General features: G+C 36.2%; 1 protein-coding gene across 3 annotated transcripts in view; it reads left to right on the forward strand.

Annotated features, from left to right (window-relative positions):
- Positions 1 to 23483, forward strand: part of BTAF1 (B-TFIID TATA-box binding protein associated factor 1) — a 118609-nt gene that overhangs the window by 72916 nt on the left and 22210 nt on the right. For all 3 annotated transcript variants that reach the window (XM_007080076.2, XM_042959979.1, XM_042959978.1), the window contains 9 exons: positions 3727 to 4153; positions 5343 to 5533; positions 6800 to 6953; positions 7032 to 7141; positions 9149 to 9350; positions 10359 to 10507; positions 17525 to 17677; positions 17906 to 18027; positions 18138 to 18305. In XM_007080076.2, coding sequence (XP_007080138.2) covers positions 3727 to 4153; positions 5343 to 5533; positions 6800 to 6953; positions 7032 to 7141; positions 9149 to 9350; positions 10359 to 10507; positions 17525 to 17677; positions 17906 to 18027; positions 18138 to 18305 — 1676 coding nt within the window. The remainder of the gene's footprint in view (positions 1 to 3726; positions 4154 to 5342; positions 5534 to 6799; positions 6954 to 7031; positions 7142 to 9148; positions 9351 to 10358; positions 10508 to 17524; positions 17678 to 17905; positions 18028 to 18137; positions 18306 to 23483) is intronic.

Genomic DNA, 23483 nt, shown 5'->3' on the forward strand with positions numbered 1-23483 from the left:
CAATTTTAAAAGGTTAGTCTTAGCCTTGGCTAAGAGCCACTGCTTTTTAAATTTTTCACTGAATCCTGTTTTTTCTCTTACCTTCCGAACATGAGCGTTTCCCTAAGATTTTTATCTCTTATCATTCTCACAAGTTAGTTCTTACCCATGTGCTTTGCTATCTTCTCTTGATCTCTTGATGTTGTTCTATTAGGCATTTTTAGTTGGATATCTCACTGTCACTTCAGCTTTAACACAACTAAAACTGGAATTAAAAAAAAATTTTTTTTGTAATGTTTATTTCTGAGACAGAGAGAGACAGAGCATGAGCGGGGGAGGGACAGAGAGAGAGGGAGACACAGAATCAGAAGCAGGCTCCAGGCTCTGAGCTGTTAGCACAGCCCCGACGCAGGGCTTGAACTCACAAACCGTGACATCATGACCTGAGCCGAAGTCGGTCACTCAACCGACTGAGCCACCCAGGCGCCCCAAAAACTGGAATTTTTTTAACAGTAAAATTCCTTTTTAAATCCACAGTTGCAAATCTTGTTACCATTTTCTTTCAAAAAGCCTCATATGTTCATCTTTTCCCTGTTTTCATTGCGACAACCCAGTCAAGGGCCATTGTACTTCATGACTAGGTCCTGACTCATCTCTGAGGCTCTAGGTGGTCTCTGGTCCATTTCATCCTGCATGTTGTGCTAGACTTGTAAAGTCCTTTAGTGCCACTCTGAAGGCATCCCTCCCCTGCTTAAAAACATTATTTTTGTTTTTCCTTGATTTTAGCTTTTTTGTTTTTCTTTTCACACCTTTAAATTCCTCATCTCTTAGCACTGGGTGTTGTATGGAAACCAATTTGACAATACATTTCATAAAAAAATAATTAAAAATAAATTCCTCATCTCTTATTATTTCTCAAACTTCCTCCACTTAAGTGTAGTTAGCTTTCTTGCAGAAGTATACTATATGCTCACTCACTTTCTGTGCCTCACTCACTTTCTGTGCCTCACTCATTCTCCCTTCTGAGTCTGTGCTCCTGTTTCTTTCATCAGGAATTCCCTGCCCTCCACCCTCTATGCTTATCCAGAATTCATCTCTTGACATTCTTCCATTTATACCTTGTACTCAGGCCATGATTAGCTGTTCTTAGGTCCCTGGACAATGCCTCACTTAACCATCCTCACCTCAGTCTGCCAAGATGACCCTACAACTCCTGACTTACCCCATTCTTTAAAAACCCATCACAAGTGTTAACTTTGGTGGGACAAGCCTCCACTTATCTTATCACCTGAGAAGAGTTAAGCATCCAATGTGTCTCATGGCAGCCTGCACTTACCTCAGTTATGTGTTATGTTTTCTTATTTACTTATATGTCTGTCTCCCATATTAGTCTCTACATTGTTTTGAGGTTATGAAGACATTAGGTCTTACTCATCTTTTAGTATTTCTCAATAAACACTTGAGTAGTGAGTGAATTAATCAATGAACTTGGGCTGATTGGAAAGCTTTTCCTTAGCTGCTTAGAATCACTAAAAATTGACAAAAGCATATTACATTTAGGACAGTGTTTTCAAACTTTTAGCAGTGAGGTCCAATAAATCTTATGCAGTGTTTCCAATAAATCTTATGCAGAAGTTGAATAAATAAAACATAATACAAAGTGGAAAGTATAAGCTAGAAGTGGTATGTGATTATGTTTCTGTGTAGTGAGGAAACTGACAAGGTCAAGCAGATAGAGCTCAATTTAAAAAATTTCATATTTTATAATGATAAAATCTTACTTGTGTGCCTGTTTTGTTTTTTATAAGAGGCCAGCATTATCAGTCTTGCCCATACTAGAATTGATAATTTCTTTCTCTTTTAGAGTTTATTTATTTATTTTGAGAGAGAGAGAGTGAGCGAGCAGGGGAGGGGCAGAGAGAGAGAGAGGGAGAGCGAGAATCCCAAGCAGGCTCTGCACTGTCAGCATAGAGCCCAACGTGGGGTTTGAACTCACAAACCATGAGATCATGACTTGAGCTGAAATCAAGAGTCAGACACTTAACTGACTGAGCCACCTAGGAGTCCCAGAATTGATAATTTCTAAGTCTGAAAAATTAGGTTCTCCTGATGGAGGAGGCTTCTCTGACCAGTAGTCTTTAGACTGGACCTATTTATAGGGCCTCTCTGTGATTACAGTTACCTGTCAAAGAAGAAGACTATTTTTGTTATGCAAGCCCTCACACAGTCTTTAGATGGTAATTTAAAAAACATGGCCCCACATGGGGCTCCTCTATGGCTCAGTCGGTTGAGCGTCTGACTTCAGCTCAAGTCATGATCTCACAGTTCATGAGTTCGAACCCCATGTAGGGCTCTCTGTGTGTAGGGCTCTCTGTTGTCAGTGTAGCCCGCTTCGGATCCTCTGTTCCCCTGCCCCCACCCCTTCCCTGCTCATGCGTTCACGCTCTCGCTCGCTCTTGCTCTCTCTCTCTCTCTCTCTCTCTCTCTCAAATAAACATTAAAAAAAAAGAAAACATGTCCCCACAAAAATTTGTACATTAACCTTCATGAAATAACTTCATAATAGCTAATGGGTGGAAACAACCCAGGTATCCATCAACTAATGTATGGATAAATACAATGTGGTATATTTCCATATAGTGTGGGATATTAATTGGCAAGAAAAGGGAAAGAATACTACATTCATTACTACAATACTGATGAATCTTGAAAGCATTGTGCTAAATGAAAGAAACCAGTCACAAAAGATTATGTACTGGATTAGTCCATTCATATGAAATATCTAGAATAGGCACACATATAAAGATAGAAAATAGATAAATGGTTGCATAGGGCTGGAAGGCAATGAAGAATGATTGTTAACAGGTATGAATTTTATTTTGGGTATGATGAAAATGTTCTAAAATTGTGGTGATGGTTGTACAACTCTAACAAAATAAAAATCATTTTAATTGTACACTTTATTTCTTTTTAATTGTACACTTCAAATGGGTCTTTTGTATATGAGTTATATCTCAGAGTTGTTAAAGATGTATTGAGCAGTCTTTTAATGTGGCTTGTAAAGTAGTCTGATGTCACAGGGTTATAGCTTTAGGCAGCTCTTGGTAAGTAAAATGTTTGTGAATAGTGTACCAATTTCTTTCCCTTTTTTGCCCCCTCCTACTTGGGCATTTTTACTGGAAGGGAGGTCAAAGAAAGAATGAAAATAATCCAGTTAGCAATACTTAGCCAATTATCAGTAGCTGCCCCCAAAGTTTTTAAGTTGAGAAGAAGAGTTTTTCCCTGAAAGGACATTTGTGAGTTTTGATATTTGTTAATTCGGTTAGTTTATATTTGTTGATAGTTTTCTCATTTCACCAAACTACTGTGTTGGCCTTCTGTGTAATGTTCTCCTAGACTTATCAGATATGTGTAAAGGATAGGTAATTTTGTTGATCTCAGTAGACTGTGTGTGTCCATAGCTGACGCACAATGATCCGTTAGTTTCAGGTTTACAGTGTAGCATAAGCAGTATAGTCAATGGTATTGTAATAGTGTTACATGGAGACTGTCCTAGAGAATACAGTGCTAATGTTAAATTAATCAAGTTTAAAGTTGGGAGGTTCGGACATTTTTTTAGTTTACTGAATACCAGAAATACTAAATTTTGTGAAACTTAAAATTGAAACAGCTTGCTGTTGCCCTTTGGTTTACAGAGTATTTGGGGTTGATGTCATTAATGATTTTTAATTTCTCTTTTTCTAATAGGTCACTACTGTTTTTAATGAAGTCACATCATCTTTCGATTTAAATCCTCAAGTGTTACAGCAGTTAGATAGTAAACGACAGCAGGTCCAAATGACAGTTACAGAGACCAACCAGGAGTGGCAAGTGTTGCAACTGAGAGTGCATACTTTTGCTGCGTGTGCAGTTGTGAGTTTGCAGCAGCTTCCGGAGAAGTTAAATCCTATCATAAAACCATTAATGGAAACAATTAAAAAAGAAGAGAATACACTAGTGCAAAACTATGCAGCTCAGTGCATAGCAAAACTCCTTCAGCAGTGCACAACAAGGACACCCTGCCCCAATTCAAAAATTATTAAAAACCTCTGTAGCTCACTTTGTGTGGACCCATATCTAACTCCTTGTGTCACATGTCCAGTACCAACACAGAGTGGCCAAGACAATTCTAAAGGTATATGTCTGAACCTTCATTTGGGATAGAGAATTAACCATTTACATCTGTTTTCATTGACTTATAGGTATTATTTAAGCACAAATCCAGTTTATGTGAGAGTTTTTTCCCATTTTGTATATATTGGTAATAAATATAAATATATATATATATATAAAAATATATACATATATATATACACACACACATATATTCCTCTAAACTCAAATAAGCTATTCATAAAAGACCTAAAAAAAAAACCCCTGATATTTCATATAAGATGACTGAAGTCTGTGAGACAGGTGTTAACCCTTAACCTCTCTTTCAAGAACATCATTATAGGATTTTACTATTAATGAGGCTAGAAACTTAATTGTATCAAATGTTGAATACAAATTCTTCTATAAAACTCTTGTTTCTCTATTTTAGTGCATACTTTGTAAGATAAGTGAACTCTGTTACCTTTAGTAAATAATGTGTAGCCATTCTGATTTCATCTGGAAAATAAGAATTGCTTTCTATAGGCTAGTATCAAGGACCAATGTTTCTTTCCATGCCTTAGTCCAATATGATTTACTTATTTATTTTTGTTAGTAGGATTTTGGAAAAGCAAGTTATTCAAAATGTAATAAATTTACAACTTTGGTATGGTATATGTATTGAAAAATATGTGAACAAACTGGAAGAGGAAAGTCGCATTTTGAATATTAACATCTTAAAACTATAATAGGGTGACAGTCTTTCCCCAGCCCCACTCCTGTCACCCCCTTATGCTATTTGAGCCAGTAATATTTTGCAGTGGTCGATGTCTCTGAATTTATGGTGACTATGGACATTTCTTTTAGAGAGAACAGACATTTCTTGCAATGTTTTTAATGTTTCTTTTTATGCCTAGAAGCAGTCGTTGATATTTTAAAAATTAATATACTTTAACTGAAGGCCCCAAATCATTCTTGTGTGTTCTATTTCTTGTTAACATGATTCTACAACTTTGTATTAAGTATAGTCTTATGCAAATATCAAAACAATTAATGGTACAAATTATTGACTGTTCTGCTACCATTTCATTGTCTAAAGAAAATGTCATTGGCTTTTAGAAATTGAGGCTTAAAAGACATAGTTTTAAAAATATGTTGTATCTCTTTTGGAGCAGGAAGCATTTGGTCACCTATATTATCCTTAAAAAGTTATTTAACTTTTTTCCTTTTAGGATCCAACTCTGAAAAAGATGGGATGCACCATACAGTCACCAAGCACCGAGGTATAATTACACTCTACAGGCATCAGAAAGCTGCTTTTGCTATCACAAGTAGGCGAGGTCCTACCCCCAAAGCAGTAAAAGCTCAAATAGCTGATCTTCCTGCAGGAAGTAGTGGAAACATCCTTGTTGAACTTGATGAGGTAAATAGGTGTTTTGTTTTTGACTACTCTGATTTTTAAACAGATATCTTACAGATTGAGAGCTAAATTGTCATATGAACCTCCAGTATTGTATTTTTATATTTTTCAAAGTGAAAGAACTGGAATTAATAATCTTTCATAGTAGTTTCACAACATGATCCAGAAAAACTGCAAGCTTCTTTACAGATTTCTGTTGATACTTAATTTGTAAGTGTCAAATAATTATTGCCTGCTTGACTTTTAGTCAGCCTGGAATTTACAGTGTGTGATGTGAGGTAGGGATCTAAATTTATTTTTCCACATGAACAGCCAGTTATCACATTATTGAATCCTTCTCTCCCTGATTTATAATGGCACCTTTGTTGTAGCTCATGCTTCATATATGTGAATATCTATTTGGCTTTCTTTTCTGTTTGGTCTACTTGTTCTACAGTATTATCGTCTTTAAAGATAACTTAAAAAGTGTTTGGTTTTTGAAATTTTTGCAGTTCCATTATTAACAGTGAAATGAATGTTCTAGGTAGCTCTTTTGGTTGCATGACCTAGAAACTTACCTGAGTTCAGCAATAAATTATCAAAGCTAAAAAACATGTGTTTAATATATTTCTGTAACATATAGACCTATTTTAAGTTTCCTTTTTAAATTAAAATCTTATTACCTGCATTTGTTTTAAAATCTTCTATCAGTGATTTTTCACCTATTCTATTCATTACATAATTTTAATAAAAAATTTACTGTGGCTTTGATATTTATATCTCTATGGCTTGCATAGTTCTTCCTTTAGTTAAAAATAATTGTAAAAATATATGCCTCTTTTGGGGAGGCAGGGGTTTTTTTTGTATTATATTGAAATTATTGCTGAGTAAGAGGCAATTAATCTTGTGATTAGATAAAACAGATGCTCTTATAGGATCCCTTAAGTGAATATAAATATAAGGACAGATCATCTTCTCTCCTTATCTTCTAACTGCTAAGTTTCTTTGGGAAGGGAGAAGAACTAAAGAACATGTCACTTAGGACTATCTCTAGAAACAGCACATATTCTTTATTTCCAGCTCCAAAGAATTATTTTACTTTGGATATAAAACTCTAGTTTGGGGTTTTATGTTCATGTAAATTTAATTGTTGAAAGGTGTTTATAGTGATAAATATGTTTATAATGATAAATATGTTTAGTTGCTTAATTGGTTAAATTCTCTTAATAGAATTTCAAATGCATTATAGTTTTTTCCAAAATTCTCTTTTCAACTAACATTTCATATTAGGCCCAGAAGCCTTACCTGGTACAGCGGAGAGGAGCTGAATTTGCCTTGACAACTATAGTGAAGCATTTTGGTGGTGAAATGGCAGTGAAGTTGCCACATCTCTGGGATGCTATGGTTGGACCATTGAGGAATACAATCAACATAAATAATTTTGGTGTGTACGTTTTTCTGAGTTTGACTTTGTAAAATTATTTGCAAGGTGATACACACTTAAATCAATATATTTTAATAGATGGAAAGTCCCTCTTGGAAAAGGGAGATGGTCCTGCCCAAGAATTGGTGAATTCTCTGCAAGTTTTTGAAACCGCAGCAGCATCAATGGATTCTGAGCTTCATCCCTTGGTAACTACTGCAAGTGTAGTTTTTTTCTAATAAAACAAATGGTTTTATTAAAAAGTCTTAAGGCTTAAAAAATGTAACTTTGATGTCATCCCTAGTAATTGCATTTTCTTTTATGTGTTATAACTAGATTCCTTCTTTATTGACAGCACATTTCTTTTTTTTTTATATGAAATTTATTGTCAAATTAGTTTCCATACAACACCCAGTGCTCATCCCAAAAGATGCCCTCTTCAATGCCCATCACCCACCCTTCCCTCCCTCCCAGCCCCCATCAACCCTCAGTTTGTTTTCAGTGTTTAAGAGTCTCTTATGCTTTGGCTCTCTCTCCCACTCTAACCTCTTTTTTTTCTTTTTTTTCCTTCTCCTCCCCCATGGGTTTCTGTTAAGTTTCTCAGGATCCACATAAGAGGACAGCACATTTCTTAAGGGCTTCGAGTCAGAGCTGGGTGCACAGACGTTAAAGAAAACGCACTTTGGGAGCTTTGAATACAGAGCAGTGGGAATAGGGCTCTGATGACACAGAAGCCAGGTGTAAACAGAAAGGAAGTTATAGCCCTATTAATTTATGCCATGGTAATAATATAACTCTTAATTAACAGGTGATAAAAATTCTTTCTAAGTATAAAGGTAGAAGGAAGTTACCTGCCTGAGATAAAGCTAGTCAGTGGCAAAGAAAGAACACTGGTTTGTAGACTTTATATATTAAAATGAATATTTCTTACAAAAAAAATTGTGGCAGGAGAAAAATAGAATAGAGAATTAAATATCTGTTTTTCCCATAGAAGAAAACCGTATTCTTTCCATGTAACTGCAGTGGGAAGCTCGGCAGTATGTAGCATTGTTACGTGCGCTAGCTCCTGTTCTTTATTCATGTTAACAGAAAAGGGAGAATCTAGGAGAGAGAGAAGAACGAATCTTTTCTATTTGTATAGTAATGAACTTCTGTCTTTTTCATGTTAAATTTTGTTGATTTATCATTAGTAGAGAAGGGCAGAATCTGTATGCTCTCACCCTTCTATGATCAGCTTAACAGTCATCAGGGCTGTAAGGCTAGTCTGTTGAGCCTGTACCTGGCTCTTAATCAACATAAATCCTGGTGTTCCATGCAGTAGGCTTTTATTAATGAGATATGTCATGCTATTGTGATCATAATGCCTGTGGTAAGCCAGGAAGTTAAAGTGGAAAGTACTTACCAAAGGATGGTGCCTAGAACGAGTTCAGGATCACTCAACTCAGTGAATAGGAAGTACATATTTAGGGGTGCCAGGCTAGCTCAGTTGGTAGAGCATGTATGTGACTCTTGATCTCAGGGTCATGAGTTCAAGCCCCATATTGGGCATGAAGCTTACTTAAAACAAACAAACAAAAAAGTAAGTACTTAAACCTAAGCCAGAGCTACCAAATTGGGAGGGGACTGGTGATGTGTGGTGTCATTTCCCCTCCCAAGGGGAGAATCTTAGTGCCTTTTGATGTGAACCCTGCTGCCTTAAGGGAAGAAAATGAAGAGTGAAGTTCTGCACCTTTTCTTTTTTTAGAGAGAGGGAGAGCAAGTGCGAGCGGGGGAGAGAGGCAGAGGGAGAGAGAAAGAGAATCTTTTTTTTTTTTTTTAATGTTTATTTTTGAGAAAGAGAGAGTGGGGGAGGGACAGAGAGAGAGAGAGGGAGATAGGATCTGAAGCAGGCTCCATGCTGACAGCAGAGAGCCTCATGTGGGGTTCGAACTCATGAACTGTGAGATCATGACCTGAGGTGGAGTCAGACGCTCAACTGACTGAGCCACCCAGACGCCCCCTGCACCTGTCTTTTAAGAAGAGTTTTAATATATTAATTTAGATTTAGATTAATTTTTTATTGAAGATGTTTTGACAATAATGTTTGAGGTAATTGGAGATACTCTTGGATTTAGAGCCATTTAGAATATTGAGAACCTCTGAGTATGGGCTATTATAGGTATATTTTAAACACCCCCTAATGAATATTCTGATTGTCTTAAACTTTTTGTTTTTAGTTGGTACAGCATTTGCCTCATCTTTATATGTGCCTTCAATACCCCAGCACTGCAGTGAGGCACATGGCTGCTCGTTGTGTAGGCGTTATGAGCAAAATAGCTACCATGGAAACCATGAATATTTTTTTGGAGAAGGTTCTTCCATGGCTGGGGGCAATTGATGACAACATCAAACAAGAGGGTGCAATTGAAGCACTTGCATGTATCCTTTTTTAATTTGACAAATGTTAGAAATTATATTCATTTTATTTAAGGATGACTGAAATAAAATTGACTTATTAAAGTATGTTCATAAATAACCTGTGTTGTTCCCAAAAGAAAACTGCTTTGTTACATTTCACATGAAAGTATCTTTATATTATAAATACATTACAAATATATTTACATTATGAAAATTTTCACACAGAATGTTTGAAGAGTTACTATTTTAAGAGATCTTTTTAATAGGCAAAAATAATTGTATATACGGCAAAAATAATTATATATACTTATGAAACATTATTTCTAGTAACCGATCTATTGGTTTATAATTAGTGTCTTATTAATACTAATTAGGTACTGTGTATGTAGTCTGTATGTTATAAATATGTTTTCAAAGTTCATTATGTGGGTGGAAAATGACTACTAAATAACTGGAAATATATAAGCAAGCTTTTTGCTATTGGTACAGCATCCATTGATGTTCTTTAACTCGAAGTATCTGAAAGATATTTCTAAGAGCAAGAAAGATGGATGGAGATCAAATCAATAGAAACTCTGGTTCAGAAATGCTGAAGATTGCAGGAGGACTGAACTTACTGGGCCCTGCTATGTCCAGTTATGATTGTCAAGATCCTGGTGGGAAATTTGGAATTAATCTTTGAGTGACATTGAATTGTGCTCCCTTGCTGGCAATGTAACTCACTTTATTTTGGTGTTGGAATTTTAGAAACTTGAAAGAATTTTTCTATGAGAAAAACCTGATTGAAACCTCTAGCATTTCTCAGATGAAAAACAATTTTATAGTCCTAAGAGAAAGTTAAATGATGTTTACAAAAGAACAACAGTGTACAAATGCTGTTATAATTGAATCAAGGATCTTGAGGGAGTCTATTCCCTCATGATATAGATGAGAAAGTGAGGAAGCATGTTAGAAGTTACAATCTTGGTGTATCAACTTGAAAATAATTACCTCAGAACAGCTTGAAAATTTCCTTAATAACTTACTCAGGTGTAATGGAACAGCTGGATGTTGGTATTGTTCCGTATATTGTCCTTTTAGTTGTGCCTGTGTTGGGAAGAATGAGTGATCAGACAGACAGTGTAAGATTCATGGCTACACAGTGTTTTGCAACACTAATTAGACTCATGCCACTTGAGGTAAGTTGAAGGTACTCAGTTTATGGACTTCATGTTTTCTATATTTTCATTTGTAATAATTGTAACTCTCTTAAAACAATGTCAGGTTAAAAACAGACCTCTGGAGTATGTTCACATTACAAGCATTAAAAATTTTTACCTTAATGGGTATTTTTTTCACACAGGGTTTTAAGTAAAACTGTGGTTTCTAAAAGAATGTCTACTCATTGATGCAATTCTAGAAATAGAATTGTTCCTAAGTATCCCTGGTAACAGCTAGGTAAAGATTCTGTGCTGAAGTTTACATGAAAGGTAAATTGAGAGATGACAACTGAAAGCTTAAAAAGCAAGTGAAGTTTCTGTGGGAGTGTGGAGAAAGCAGATTAGAAGGTCGGTTGGAGAATTTTGGAGTATACTCCTAGGCTGGAAATAATATATATAGCCAAGGCAGGAAAAAGAAGTGACTTGAAACAAGGGAAGGGGCAAGACCTTGTTGCCAAGCTGCTTAAAATATTTTGATGGGATTTTTATAATTGAGGGAATAAGTAGATACATAGTTCATCCATGTTGCAGTATGTATCACTACTTCTGTTTTATGGTCAAATAGTATTCCGTTGTATGGATATACCATGCTTTGTTTATCTGTTCACCAGTTGATGGCAGTTGATGGACTTTTGGATTATTAACCATCTTTTGACTTTTTTTTTTAAGTTTTTTTAATGTTTATTTATTTTGAGAGAGAGAGAGAGAGAGAACAGGGAGGGGCAGAGAGAGAGGGAGACACAGAATCCGAAGCAAGTTCCAGGCTCTGAGCCGTTAGCACAGAGTCCCATGCAGGGCTCGAACCCACGAACCATGAGATCATGATCTGAGCTAAAGTCGGATACTTAACCGACTGAGCCAGCCAGGCGCCTGCATCTTTTGACTATTACAAGTAAAGTTAACTGAACATGCACTTGCAAGTCTTTGTGTGGGTATATACTTTTGTTTATTTTTATAAATTATTTTAAATGTTTTGTTATTTATTTTGAGAGAGAGAGACAAAGTACTTAAGTTGGGGGCGGGACAGGGAGAAAGAGAATTCCAAGCAGGCTCTGTACTGTCAGTGCAAAGCTTGACGCGGGGCTTGATCTCATATGAGATCGTGACCTGAGCTGAGGTCAAGAGTCGGGTGCTTAACCAGCTTAGACACCCAGGCGCCCATTTTAAATGTTTGTTTATTTTGACAGAGTGAGAGAGAGCATGCGCACATGTAAGTGGAGGAGGGGTAGAGAGAGAGGGAGAGAGAGAATCCGAAGCAGGCCCTGGGCTCCGTCTCACTAACCATGAGATCATGACCTGAGCCAAAATCAAGATTCAGATGCTTAACTGACCGAGCCACCCAGGTGCACCTATATGTTTTAGTTTTTTTGAGCAGATATCTAAAAATGGGATTACTAGGGTCATATGATATTGAAATTCTTAAGAAATTGCCAGACTGTTTTTCCAGAGTAACTGTACCATTTTGTGTTCCTACCAGCGAAGTATGAGCATAAGTTGGGTAACCTCTGTGAAAAAAGTTTGGCTATATCTGCTGAAGTTGAAGATTCCCATCCAATAACCAGCAAATTCATCCCAGATATATAGCCTAGAGAAATTCATACACATGTACCAAGACATAGCTTTAAGAATATTTATCATAGTATTATTTATAGTAGTCTAAGACCACTCAAATGTTCATCATCAGTGGAGTAGATATGTTAACTGGATGGTGATGGTGATGATGATACTGCAAAAGAATGAACAAAGTAAAGGCACAACAGTACTAATCTTTAACATAAGATTCCATTTTTATGAAGTTCAAAAATAAGTAAAAGTACATGGGATGCATACTTAGGTGGTAAAGGTATAAAGAAAAGAAAGAGGTTGCCATGAAAGTCAGTAAAGTGATTATCTCTTGGGGAAAGGAGAGTTGGTTATCACTGGGAGGGAACATATGGGGTCTTCTAGGATTATGGCAGGGCTATTTTTATTCATCTGGTAATGGTTATAAAGTTGTTTATTTTATAAAACTGTACATTTATTTATATATTTGTCTATATGAATAGTTTATCCCACAATAAAAAGTATTAAAATAAGTACCATGACCAAAAAAATGAAATACTAGACTACTATATTGAAAGACACAAGTCATTTCCAGAATAGTTTCCATTTTTGGTTCCTAGGTCTTACTCATATTTTTTAATTCTTGGACCTTGCATCATCTTATTTGTAAACTAAATTGTTAGTCCCCTTGGCCCTTTTCCACTTTGGAATCAGTGAGTGATAGGAAACCACCATGTGTCCTTTGAGCAAAGGAGTAGATGATGAACAAATGTTTTAGGAACATTAATCTAACAGCTGAAAGCAATTTAATAGCTGTTAGGAAATCAGTTTAATAGCTGTTTATGGATTAGAATGGAAGTGACCCAAAACACAGCCCAATCCACTGTGAGGAGATAGGCAATTGTTTTTAAGGGGATACTAACAATATTTGATAATCAGATTGGCAAAGAAAAGAGACTCTGACCATTAGAGGTTGAGAAAAGATTAGTCAAACTCTCTTTGATGTGATCTGTATTATACTCTCACCATGATAGAAAAACAGGAATCAGGGGTGTCTGGCTGGCTCAGTTGGTACAGCATATGACTCTTGATCTCAGGGTTGTAAATTCAAGCCCCATCTTGAATGTAGAGATTACTTAAAAGTAAAGCCTTTAAAAAATAAAACAGGACCAGATATATCCTCCCACCATAAGTAGAAAACTAGACAAAATGAATCAAACAGTGGTTTTCGATACTGAAGAGCAGGCAATATAGGATAGAAATCATGAGAGAAAAGAAACAAATGAAGTGCCCTAGCTTACTGCCTAAAGTAAGTTTCCAGGCCATCGGACAGGGAAGTGAAACCTAAACAGAACCTCACAGTTTCACCTATTTGAATAGTCAAGAGTTCAGAGTGTAGGTAGGACAAGATTGCTAGAATTTGCAAGGACCCAAGAAGTAGTTGCAGAGAAGAAGCTCCAGATGTCCACACCAGGGCTGAGTATTCATCTGGGCATATGTGTGAGAATGTATGTTTCAGACTGGGAGAAAAAATGATTGAAAGGAGTAGGTGGAACAATTCCCAGAGCTCACACATGGTCAGGAATAATTTGTGTTTCCACAAAACTGAATCAGAAGACTTCCTCCCATTTAGAGCATTAAGCACAATTCTTAGAAGTATATTGCCCAAGTAGTGAGATCAAACTAGCCCTTGACAGAAGGCGGATTTGGATCTACCTTAACAAAGCTTAAAAATAAGCCCTAAAAGGAGGATCAAATTGATTTCAAGTAACTTTAAACCACATCCCAGAGAATAACTCTAAAATATTAAAACCAAAGAAGGGGTACCTGGGTGGCTCAGTTGATTGAGTTTTGGACTTCAGCTCAGGTCATGATCTCGCGGTTTGTGAGTTCGAACCCTGCATCATGCACAGAGTCTGTTTTGAATCCTCTGTCCCTCCCCCACTTGTGTGTGCATGCTCTCTCAAAAATAAATAAAAATATTTTTAAAAAACCCAAAACACCAAGAAATCCAGCACCCAACAACATAAATGATGTTTAGCACCCACCAAAAAATGGCCAGGTATGAAAATATATCCAATAACCAGCAGAAAAGTCAGTCAGTAGAAACAGACCCTGAAATGGCCCAGATAATAGAATTAGTAGATAAGGATATTAAAATACATTCTATATGTTCAAGAAGGTAGAGGAAAGCATAAATGTAGTGAGTAAAGTGGAAGAAGGAAGAACAAACCAAATTGAACTTCTTAAGATGAAAAATAGAATTACAAATAAAAACACACTGGGATTAATGGGAGAATGGATGCTACAAAAGAAAAGATTACTGAGTTTGAAGATGTAGCAATAGAAACAAGAATATCTTGCAAGTATATTCCTGTTCTACACTGTCTTGATTTCCTCTATTACATCTTCACAGGAAGAACATGTACTTTTCTGAAATATATACTGAGAAGGATTCAAGTAATTTTGACAGAAGCTCTAATTCCTTGCACTGTTAGTAACTGTTGGTGATTTAATAGGAATTGGAATGAGGAATATATACATAGGAAGAGTTCCTGGCACTGAATAATATTTATGACTTCCCAGCTTAGAGTTTCAGTGTTAGGAAATGTATCTACTTATATGGCCTTATGGCTGGTTGTCATTAAAAATTCCATGAAGATAGATGTTTGACAATTTTGTAAAGCATTTGTGCTTACAAAATGAGAGGCCTCATTTTGATGACCATCATTATGCTATTAGATGTTCTAAAGTGTTAGTTTCTATTTTATTAGATACAGTTGTTAATTCCTAAACTTTCTGAAAATATAACAGGTAGTCATTTTTAAGACTCAGTGTGCATACCTCATTCCTCCGATATATTTCTCATGTGATGTGGAATATATATTTTAAATGACCTTTTTTTAAATGTTTATTTTTGAGACAAAGAGAGCATGAGCGGGGGAGGGGCAGAGAGAGAAAGGGACAGAGGATCCAAAGCAAGCTCCACACTGATAGCAGCAAGCCCAACATAGGGATTGAACTCACGAATTATGAGATCGTGACCTAAGCTGAAGTTGGCTGCTCAGTTGAGCCACCTAGGCACCCCTATATTTTAATTGACCTTAATTGATATTCTGTTTCCAGAATTTTACATTTCTTAACATATGCCATATGGCAGTAGTTCTCAAGCTTTTTGGCCTGAGTGTCTCATTACATTCTTTTTTTTTTAATATATATTTTTTATTTTTTTATTTTTTAAAAATTTTTTATATTTTTTTAGCTTTTTTAATTTTTTAATATGAAATTTTTTAAATATATTTTTATAATCTTTATTTATTTTTGAGAGGGGGGAGAGAGAGTGAGTGCTAGTGGGGGAGGAACAGAGACAGAGGGAGACACAAAATCCAAAGCAGGCTCCAGGCTCTCAGGTGTCAGCACAGAGCCTGATGTGGGGCTTGAATTCACAAACCGCAAGATCATGACCTGAGCTGAAGTCAGATGCTTAACTGACTGAGCCACCCAGGTGCTCCTCATTATATTCTTAAAACTTGAAAACCCTAGAGCTTTTATCATATTTTCTGTAATAGAAATTAAAACTAAGAAACGTAAAAAAGATTTATTATTTCATTTAATAAACCCATTAGATGTTGCCATAAATAACATCTTTAAATGAAAAATAACTTTTTTTCTAAAAAATAAGCTAGTGAGAAAAGTGACATTGTTTGGCATGTTTGCACATCTCTTATGCCTGGTCTAATAGTAGATAGCTGGATTGTTATATTTACTTAGGCATTCAGGCTCTTGCAATATGTTTCTTGGGCTGAGGTATATGAAGAAAGTCAAGCCTCATAGAGATAGGTAGTTGGAAAAGTGAGCAGTATTTTGACAGCTTTTTAAATAATTGTAGACATTCTTTTATCTGATAACATACCAAAACTCAAAAAGAGAAAGGTTATTACATTTATGTGCAGTGTGGAATCTAAAAATCCTATCACTGAATATAAAATCTCTCTACATTCATATTTATTGGTTTATCTTACACTTATGAATAGAACTTATACCCATACATGTTTTTTAACATCAGCATTGGTCACTTGGAAAATACTGATTCAATGAGTTATGTAAATCTTTTAAAGGTTGATAATATTTTGTCATAAATTAGCAAAAAATCAGATTCGTTAGATCACTAACAGAAAATTCTTCTTAAGTATTGGAAAGCTTATACTTAAGCTCAAGCTCACAGTGCTATTTCTCTTGGAAGATTGAATTTTATCATTGGCAACAAGTTTATGTCAGTTGTTTTCTTTGAAGTGACAAATTTATATTTAAGAAAATGTCGGCCAGACAGCCAAGTCAGAATAACAGTTTGTCAGTCCATTCAAGTAAAATGTTGTTCTGTGAAAAATGGCTCACTCAGGTCACAATGTAAACAATCTCATAAGTGCTTATTTCTCAACATAATTATATTTTGATATACAACAAAAGTGCTTTATGTGTAGTTCGCTTTTTTTTTTTTTTTTTTTTTTTTTTTTTTTTGCACAGAATGTTAAAAAGATGTGCCTTCAAGGGTTAAGGTCTAATAAAGTTATTTTTACTACTTTAAGGACATTGTTTTTTTAATGTTTAATTTTGGGAGAGAGGAAAAACTCAAGTGGGGAGGGGCAGAATGAGGGGGACAGAGGATCCGAAGTGGTCTCTGCACTGACAGCCGTGAGGCTGATGGGGGCTTGAACTCACAAACTATGAGATCATGACCTTGAGCCGAAGTTGGACATTCACCTGACGCACTACCCAGGTGCCCCTACTGCTTTAATAAGGACATTCTTAACTGAAATTGGCTTTTAAAAAAATGCTGATACATGGCTGTAACACAGTGACTACTGGTACATTTAGTGATGTTGCCTTGATTCTTTTTGAGGCATAAGCAGTTTTGCCCACCATTACTTTTGGAGCCTCAGTGCAAATGTCAGCCAAGTGAAAAAAGCAAACAATGTCTTTCCTTTATTATGAAATGGTTTTGACCTCAGTGATCCTTTGAAAAAATCTTGGGTATCCTGATGGGTGTGCAGACTACATTTTGAGAACTGATACCCTAAAGCATCATAACACTGAAATTGAGAAGCTCCTGTAACAGCCTTTTATTTAAAATAAGTTATACAATCTTGTTTGCCTCTTTATCAAGTAATGCCTGGTGTGGGGAACATAAGTTGTAGGTGTATTCTTTAAAATACCTCATGTGCTTATTTAGTAGTCTGATAACACTTTTAATACCTGTCAAATTTAAACCCTATTTGTTGTCCAGTCTTTAAAATTATTTATTATTACTTATTACTATTATTTTAACTGTTACTATTTCTGAATTATTTTTCTCTGTATTTACATTTTGATAAGACTTGCAGTTATTTTACAATCTGAGTATGAACAAATTAACTGTGGTAAATAGTTTTAATACACTTTAAAAAATCACTTCAGGCAGGCATTCCAGACCCTCCAAATATGTCAGAAGAACTAATCCAATTGAAAGCCAAGGAACGACACTTTTTGGAGCAGTTATTAGATGGGAAAAAATTAGAAAATTACAAAATACCAGTACCAATTAATGCTGAACTCAGAAAATATCAGCAGGTAAAGTTTTATACTTATATAATGAATAGTGACTATTCCTTTCAATGTACCCTGAAGAGTTTTTAAAATTTTATTTAGTAAACTCTTGTGTTTAGTGTCTTTTACCCGTTTATTACTCCTTTGCCTATAAAAACACAGATTTTTGGTCTGTGCAAATGTGTTTTATAAGAAAAAAATTTTTATGATCTGTTCATATTTATAATTTTCCTCTTTCTCCTAACCTTTCAGGATGGTGTGAACTGGTTAGCATTTCTTAATAAGTATAAACTTCATGGAATTCTGTGTGATGACATGGGTTTAGGAAAAACTTTACAGTCAATCTGCATTCTAGCAGGAGATCACTGTCACCGGTAATTTAAAATGTTATTTTTTTGGAAAAGGGGTTTTAGATGCTGAGAAATGTAAAAACAAAACAAACAAACAAAAACTGGTTAATTTATTGTGTTTTATTGTTGTAAAGGGCCCAAGAATATGCAAGATCAAAATTGGCAGAATGTATGCCACTTCCTTCCTTGGTGGTTTGTCCGCCAACGTTAACAGGTCACTGGGTGGATGAAGTAGGTAAATTTTGCTCCAAAGAATATCTCAATCCGTTACACTATACTGGACCTCCTACTGAAAGAATAAGGTAAGAACTCTACAACAAAAATATTTAATCTTCTGTTTTGAGAATCACTTTAGAAGAATACAATTTATTAAAAATGACTTCTAGTTAGTCTTTTTGGTTGTCAGAAACTCAACTTATTTAAGAAAGATGAGTGTATGTTATAAACATAAAATCAGTGAGATACTTCAGAGTTTAGAGACTTTAGCCATTGTTAACAGTCAATTGGATTTTCTAAGTATTGGACCTAGGAACCAAAGCCATTCTCTGTGCCCTTCTTGGGAGCCTTGTAATCACAGCATCTCTTTCTCTAAGAGCTCCCTCATCCCCAAAATGCTTTTGCTCCATAAGGGCTGCTCTGGCTGTCCTGAGACCATAGCAGTGTTAGAGTTCAATTAGCTTTACCCTTTCTCTCTTAAACTGGTACATCCCTTATGTTCCTAAATACAATTTTTTAAAAAATGTTTATTTTTGAGAGAGAGAGCACAATTGGAGGAGGGGCAGAGAGAGAGAGGGAGACACAGAATCTGAAGCAGGCTCTAGCCATGAGCTGTCCGCACAGAGCCTGACGTGGGTCTCAAACTCATGAACCATGAGATCTGACCTGAGCCAAAGTTGGACGCTTAACCGACTGAGCCACCCAGGCGCCCCCCTAATACAAATTTTGAAGAGCAGAATTTCCATTGATCTCAGTTTACCTTTTTGTGTGTGTGCAAATTTTTATTTACATTCTAGTTAGTTAACAGTGTAATATTGGCTTCAGGAGTGGAATTTAGTGATTTATCAGTTGCATATAACACCCAGTGCTGTCATAACAAGTGCCTTCCTTAATATCCATCACCCATTTAGCACATCCCCCACCCACATCCCTCCAGCAACTCTGTTTTCAATCTTTAAGAGTCTCTTATGGTTTGCTTCCCTCTCTTTTTTTTTGTTCCCCCTTCCCATGTGTTCATCTGTTTGTTTCTTAAATTCCACATGTGAATGAAATCATGTATTTTTCTCTGACTTATTTTGCTTAGCATAATACATTCTAGCTACATCCATGTCATTGAAAACGGCAAGATTTCATTCTTTTTGATGGCTCAGTAATATTCCATTGTATGTATACACCACATCTTCTTTATCCATTCATCAATTGATGGATACTTGGGCTCTCCCCATCATTTGGCTGTTGTTGATAACGCTGCTGTAAACACTGGGGTCCATGTACCCTTTCGAATATGTATTTTTGTATTCTTTGGGTAAATACCTAATAGTGCAATTGCCAGGTCATAGGGAAGTTCTATTTTTAGCTTTTTGAACAACCTGTGTGTGTACTCTTTTCCAGAGTGGCTGCACCAGTTTGCATTCTCACCAGCAGTGTAAGAGAGTTGCCCTTTCTCCACATCCTTGCCAACATCTATTGTTTCCTGTGTTGTTAGTTTTAGCTGTTATGACAGGTGTGAGGTGGTATCTCATCCTAGTTCTGCTTTGTATTTCCCTCATGATGAGTGATGTTGAGCAGTTTTCATGTGTCTGTTAGCCATCCGTATCTTCTTTGAAAAAATGTGTATTCATATCTTCTGCCCATTTCTTAACTGGATTGTTTTTTGGGTATTGAGTTTGATAAGTTATGTACAGATCTTGGATACTAACCCTTTATCAGTTATGTCATTTGCAAATATCTTCTCCTATTCTGTAGGCTGCCTTTTAGTTTTGTTGATAGTTTCTTTTGCTGTGCAGAAGCTTCTTATCTTGATGAAGCCCTAGTAGTTCATGTTTGCTTTTGTTTCCCTTGCCTTTGGTGATGGGTCTAGTAAGAAGCTGCTCTGGCGAGGTCAAAGAGGTTGCTGCGTGTTTTACTCCTGTAGGATTTTGGTGGTTTCCTGACTCACATTTAGGTCTGGCATTCATTTTGAATTTATTTTTGTGTGTGGTGTAAGCAAGTGGTCCAGTTTCATTCTTCTGCATGTTGCTGTCCAGTTTTCCCAACACCATTTGTCGAAGAGACTTTTTCCGTTGGATATTCTTTCCTCTTTAGCTAAAGATTAGTTGACCATATAGTTGTGGGCCCATTTCTGGGTTTCCTGTTCTATTCCATTGATCTGTATGCTTATTTTTATGCCAGTACCATACTGTCTTGATGACTACAGCTTTGTAATGTAGCCTCAAATTCCGGAATTGTGTTGCCTCCAGCTTTGCTTTTCTTTTTTAAGATTGCTTTGGCTGTTTGGGGTCTTCTGTGGTTCCATAACCAATTTTATGATTGTTTGTGATGATAGTTCTGCAAAGAATGCTGTTGGTATTTTGATAGGGATTGCATTAAATGTGTAGATTGCTTTGGATAGTATAGACATTTTAACAATGTTTGTTCTTCCAATCCATGAGCATGGAATGCTTTCCCATTTCTTTGTGTCCTCTTCAATTTCAAGTGTTCTATAGTTTTCAGAGTACAGATCTTTTACCTCTTTAGTTAGGTTTATTCCTAGGTATGTTACAGTTTTTGGTGCATTTGTAAATGGGGTTGGTTCCTTGGTTTCTTTTTCTGCTCCTTCATTATTGCTGTATAGAAATGCAACAGATTTCTATGTATTGATTTTACATCCTGTGACTGCTGAATTCATGTATTCTAGCAATTTTTTGGTGAAGTCTTTTGGGTTTTATATGTAAAGCATCATGATGTCGTCTGCAAATAGTGAAAGTTTGACTTTTTCTTTGCTGATTGGGATGGATGCCTTTTCTTTTTGTCTCTGATTGCTGAGGCTAAGACTTCCGGTACTACGTTAAATAGTAATGAGAGTGGAAATCCCTGACTTGTTCCTGACCGTATCACTGAGGGTCATATTAGCTGTGGGTCTTTTGTGTATGGCCTTTATGATGTTGAGACATGTTCTGTCTATCCCTGCTTTGTTGAGGGCTTTATCAAGAATGGATGCAGTATTTTGTCAGATGCCTTTTCTGCATCTTTTGACAGGATCACATGGTTCTTATCCTTTCTTTTATTAATGTGTATCACGCTGATTGATTTGCAAATATTGAACTAGCCCTGCAGCCCAGGAATAAATCTCACTTGATCATGGTGAATAATTCTTTTAATGTGCTGTTGGATTTGATATGCTAGTATCTTGAGAATTTTTGCATCCATGCTCATCAGCGATATTGGCCTGTAATTCTTCTCTTAGTGGAGTCTTTGTCTGGTTTTGGAATCAAGGTAATGCTGGCCTTGTAGAATGAGTTTGCAAGTTTTCCTTCCATTTCTATTCTTTTGAATAGTTTGAGAAGAATAGGTATTAACTCTTATTTATTTGTTTTTTTTTTTTTTTTTTTAATTTATTTTATGTTTATTTTTGTGAGAGAGGGAGTTAGGGTGTGAGCAGGGGAGGGTCACAGAGAGAGAGGGAGATACAGAATCCAAAGCAGGCTCCAGGCTCTGAGCTGTCAGCACAGAGGCTGACGTGAGCTTGAACCCATGAACCATGAAAGCCGAAGTTGGACATTTAACCAACTGAGCCACCCAGGCGCCCCAACTCTTCTTTAAATGTCTGCTAGAATTCCCCTGGGAAGCCGTCTGGCCCAGAACTCTTGTTTGTTGGGAGATTTTTTTTTTTTTTTTTAAGCTTCTTTATTTTTTGAGAAAGAGAGAGAGAAAGGCAGTGCCAGTTAGGGAGGGACAGGGAGAGAAGGAGGGACAGGGAGAGAACCCAAGCAGGTTCCACACTCAGTGCAGAGGCTGATGCAAGTGATCTCATAAGCCATGAGAACACAACCTGAGATGAGATGAAAAGTTGGACGCTTAACGATCAAGCCACCCAGGCTCTCTTGTTGGGCTCTCTTGTTGGTAGATTTTTGATGACTGATTCAGTTTCTTTGCTGGTTATGGGTCTGGTCTAATTTTCTGTTTCTTCCTGTTTTGGTTTTGGTAGTGTGTGTGAATTTCTAGGAATTTGTCTATTTTCCAGATTGCCCAGTTTGTTGGCATGTAATTTTTCATAATATTCTAATTGTTTGTATTTCTGTGGTGGTGGTAGTGATCTCTCTTGTTTCATTTGTGATTTTGAGTCCTTTTTTTTTTTTCTTTCTGATAAGTCTGGCTAGGGGGTTATCAATTTTATTAATTTTTTCAAAGAACCAGCTCTTAGTTTCACTGATCTGTTCTGTTGGTCTTTTTTTTTTTTTTAAATGTTTATTTACTTTTGAAAGAAAGAGCAGGAGCAGGGGAAGGACAGAGAGAGAGGGAGACACAGAATCTGAAGCAGGCTCCAGGCTCCAAGCTGTCAGCACAGAACCTGACGTGGGGCTCAATTCCACAAACTGCAAGATCATGACCTGACTGAAGTTGGATGCTCAACTGACTGAGCCACCCAGGCACCCCAGATTTTGTTTGTTTCTCTGTTGTTCATTCTGGTGGCTTTAGGCTTTATTTGCTATTCCTTTTCTAGCTCCTTTAGGTGTAAGGTTAGGTTGTATATTTGTGACATTTCTTATTTCTTGAGGTGAGCTTGTATTACAGTTTACTTCCCTGTTCGAATTGCCTTTGCTGCATCCCAAAGGTTTTGGACCGTCATGTTTTCATTTTCATTTGCTTCCATGTATTTTTTTAATTTTTTCTCTAATTTCTTATTTAACCCATTCATTCTTTAGTAGGATGTTCTTTAACCTCCATGTATTTGAGGGCTTTGCAAATTTTTTCTTGTGGTTGATTTCAAGTTCCATAATGCTGTGGTCTGAAAATATGCATGCTGTGATCTCGATTTTTTTGTACTTGTTGAGGATTGATTTGTGATGCAGTATGTGATCTGTTCTGGAGAATGTTCCATGTTCATTCAAGAAGAATGTGTATTTTGCTTTAGGATGAAATGTTCTGAATATATTTGTTAAGTCCATCTGGCCCAGTGAGTCATTCAAAGCCATTATTTCCTTGTTGATTTTCTGCTTGGATGATCTGTCCATTGCTGTAAGTGGGGTGTTAAAATTCCCTACTATAATTGTATTATCAGTGAGTTTATGTTTGTTACAATTGATTGGGTACCTACAAGTTGGGAGCATAAATATTCATAATTGTTAGATATTCTTGATGCATAGACTCCTTAATTCTGATATAGTGCCTTTCTTTATCTCTTGTTACAATCTTTGTTTTAAAATCTATTTGTCTGATATAAGTGTGGCTAACTCTGGCTTTCTTTTGACTTCCATTAGCATGATAGATGATCCTCCATCCCC

This window comes from Panthera tigris, chromosome D2 (genome assembly GCF_018350195.1).
Source record: "Panthera tigris isolate Pti1 chromosome D2, P.tigris_Pti1_mat1.1, whole genome shotgun sequence".
In the NCBI taxonomy this organism is placed as follows: Eukaryota; Metazoa; Chordata; class Mammalia; order Carnivora; family Felidae; genus Panthera; species Panthera tigris.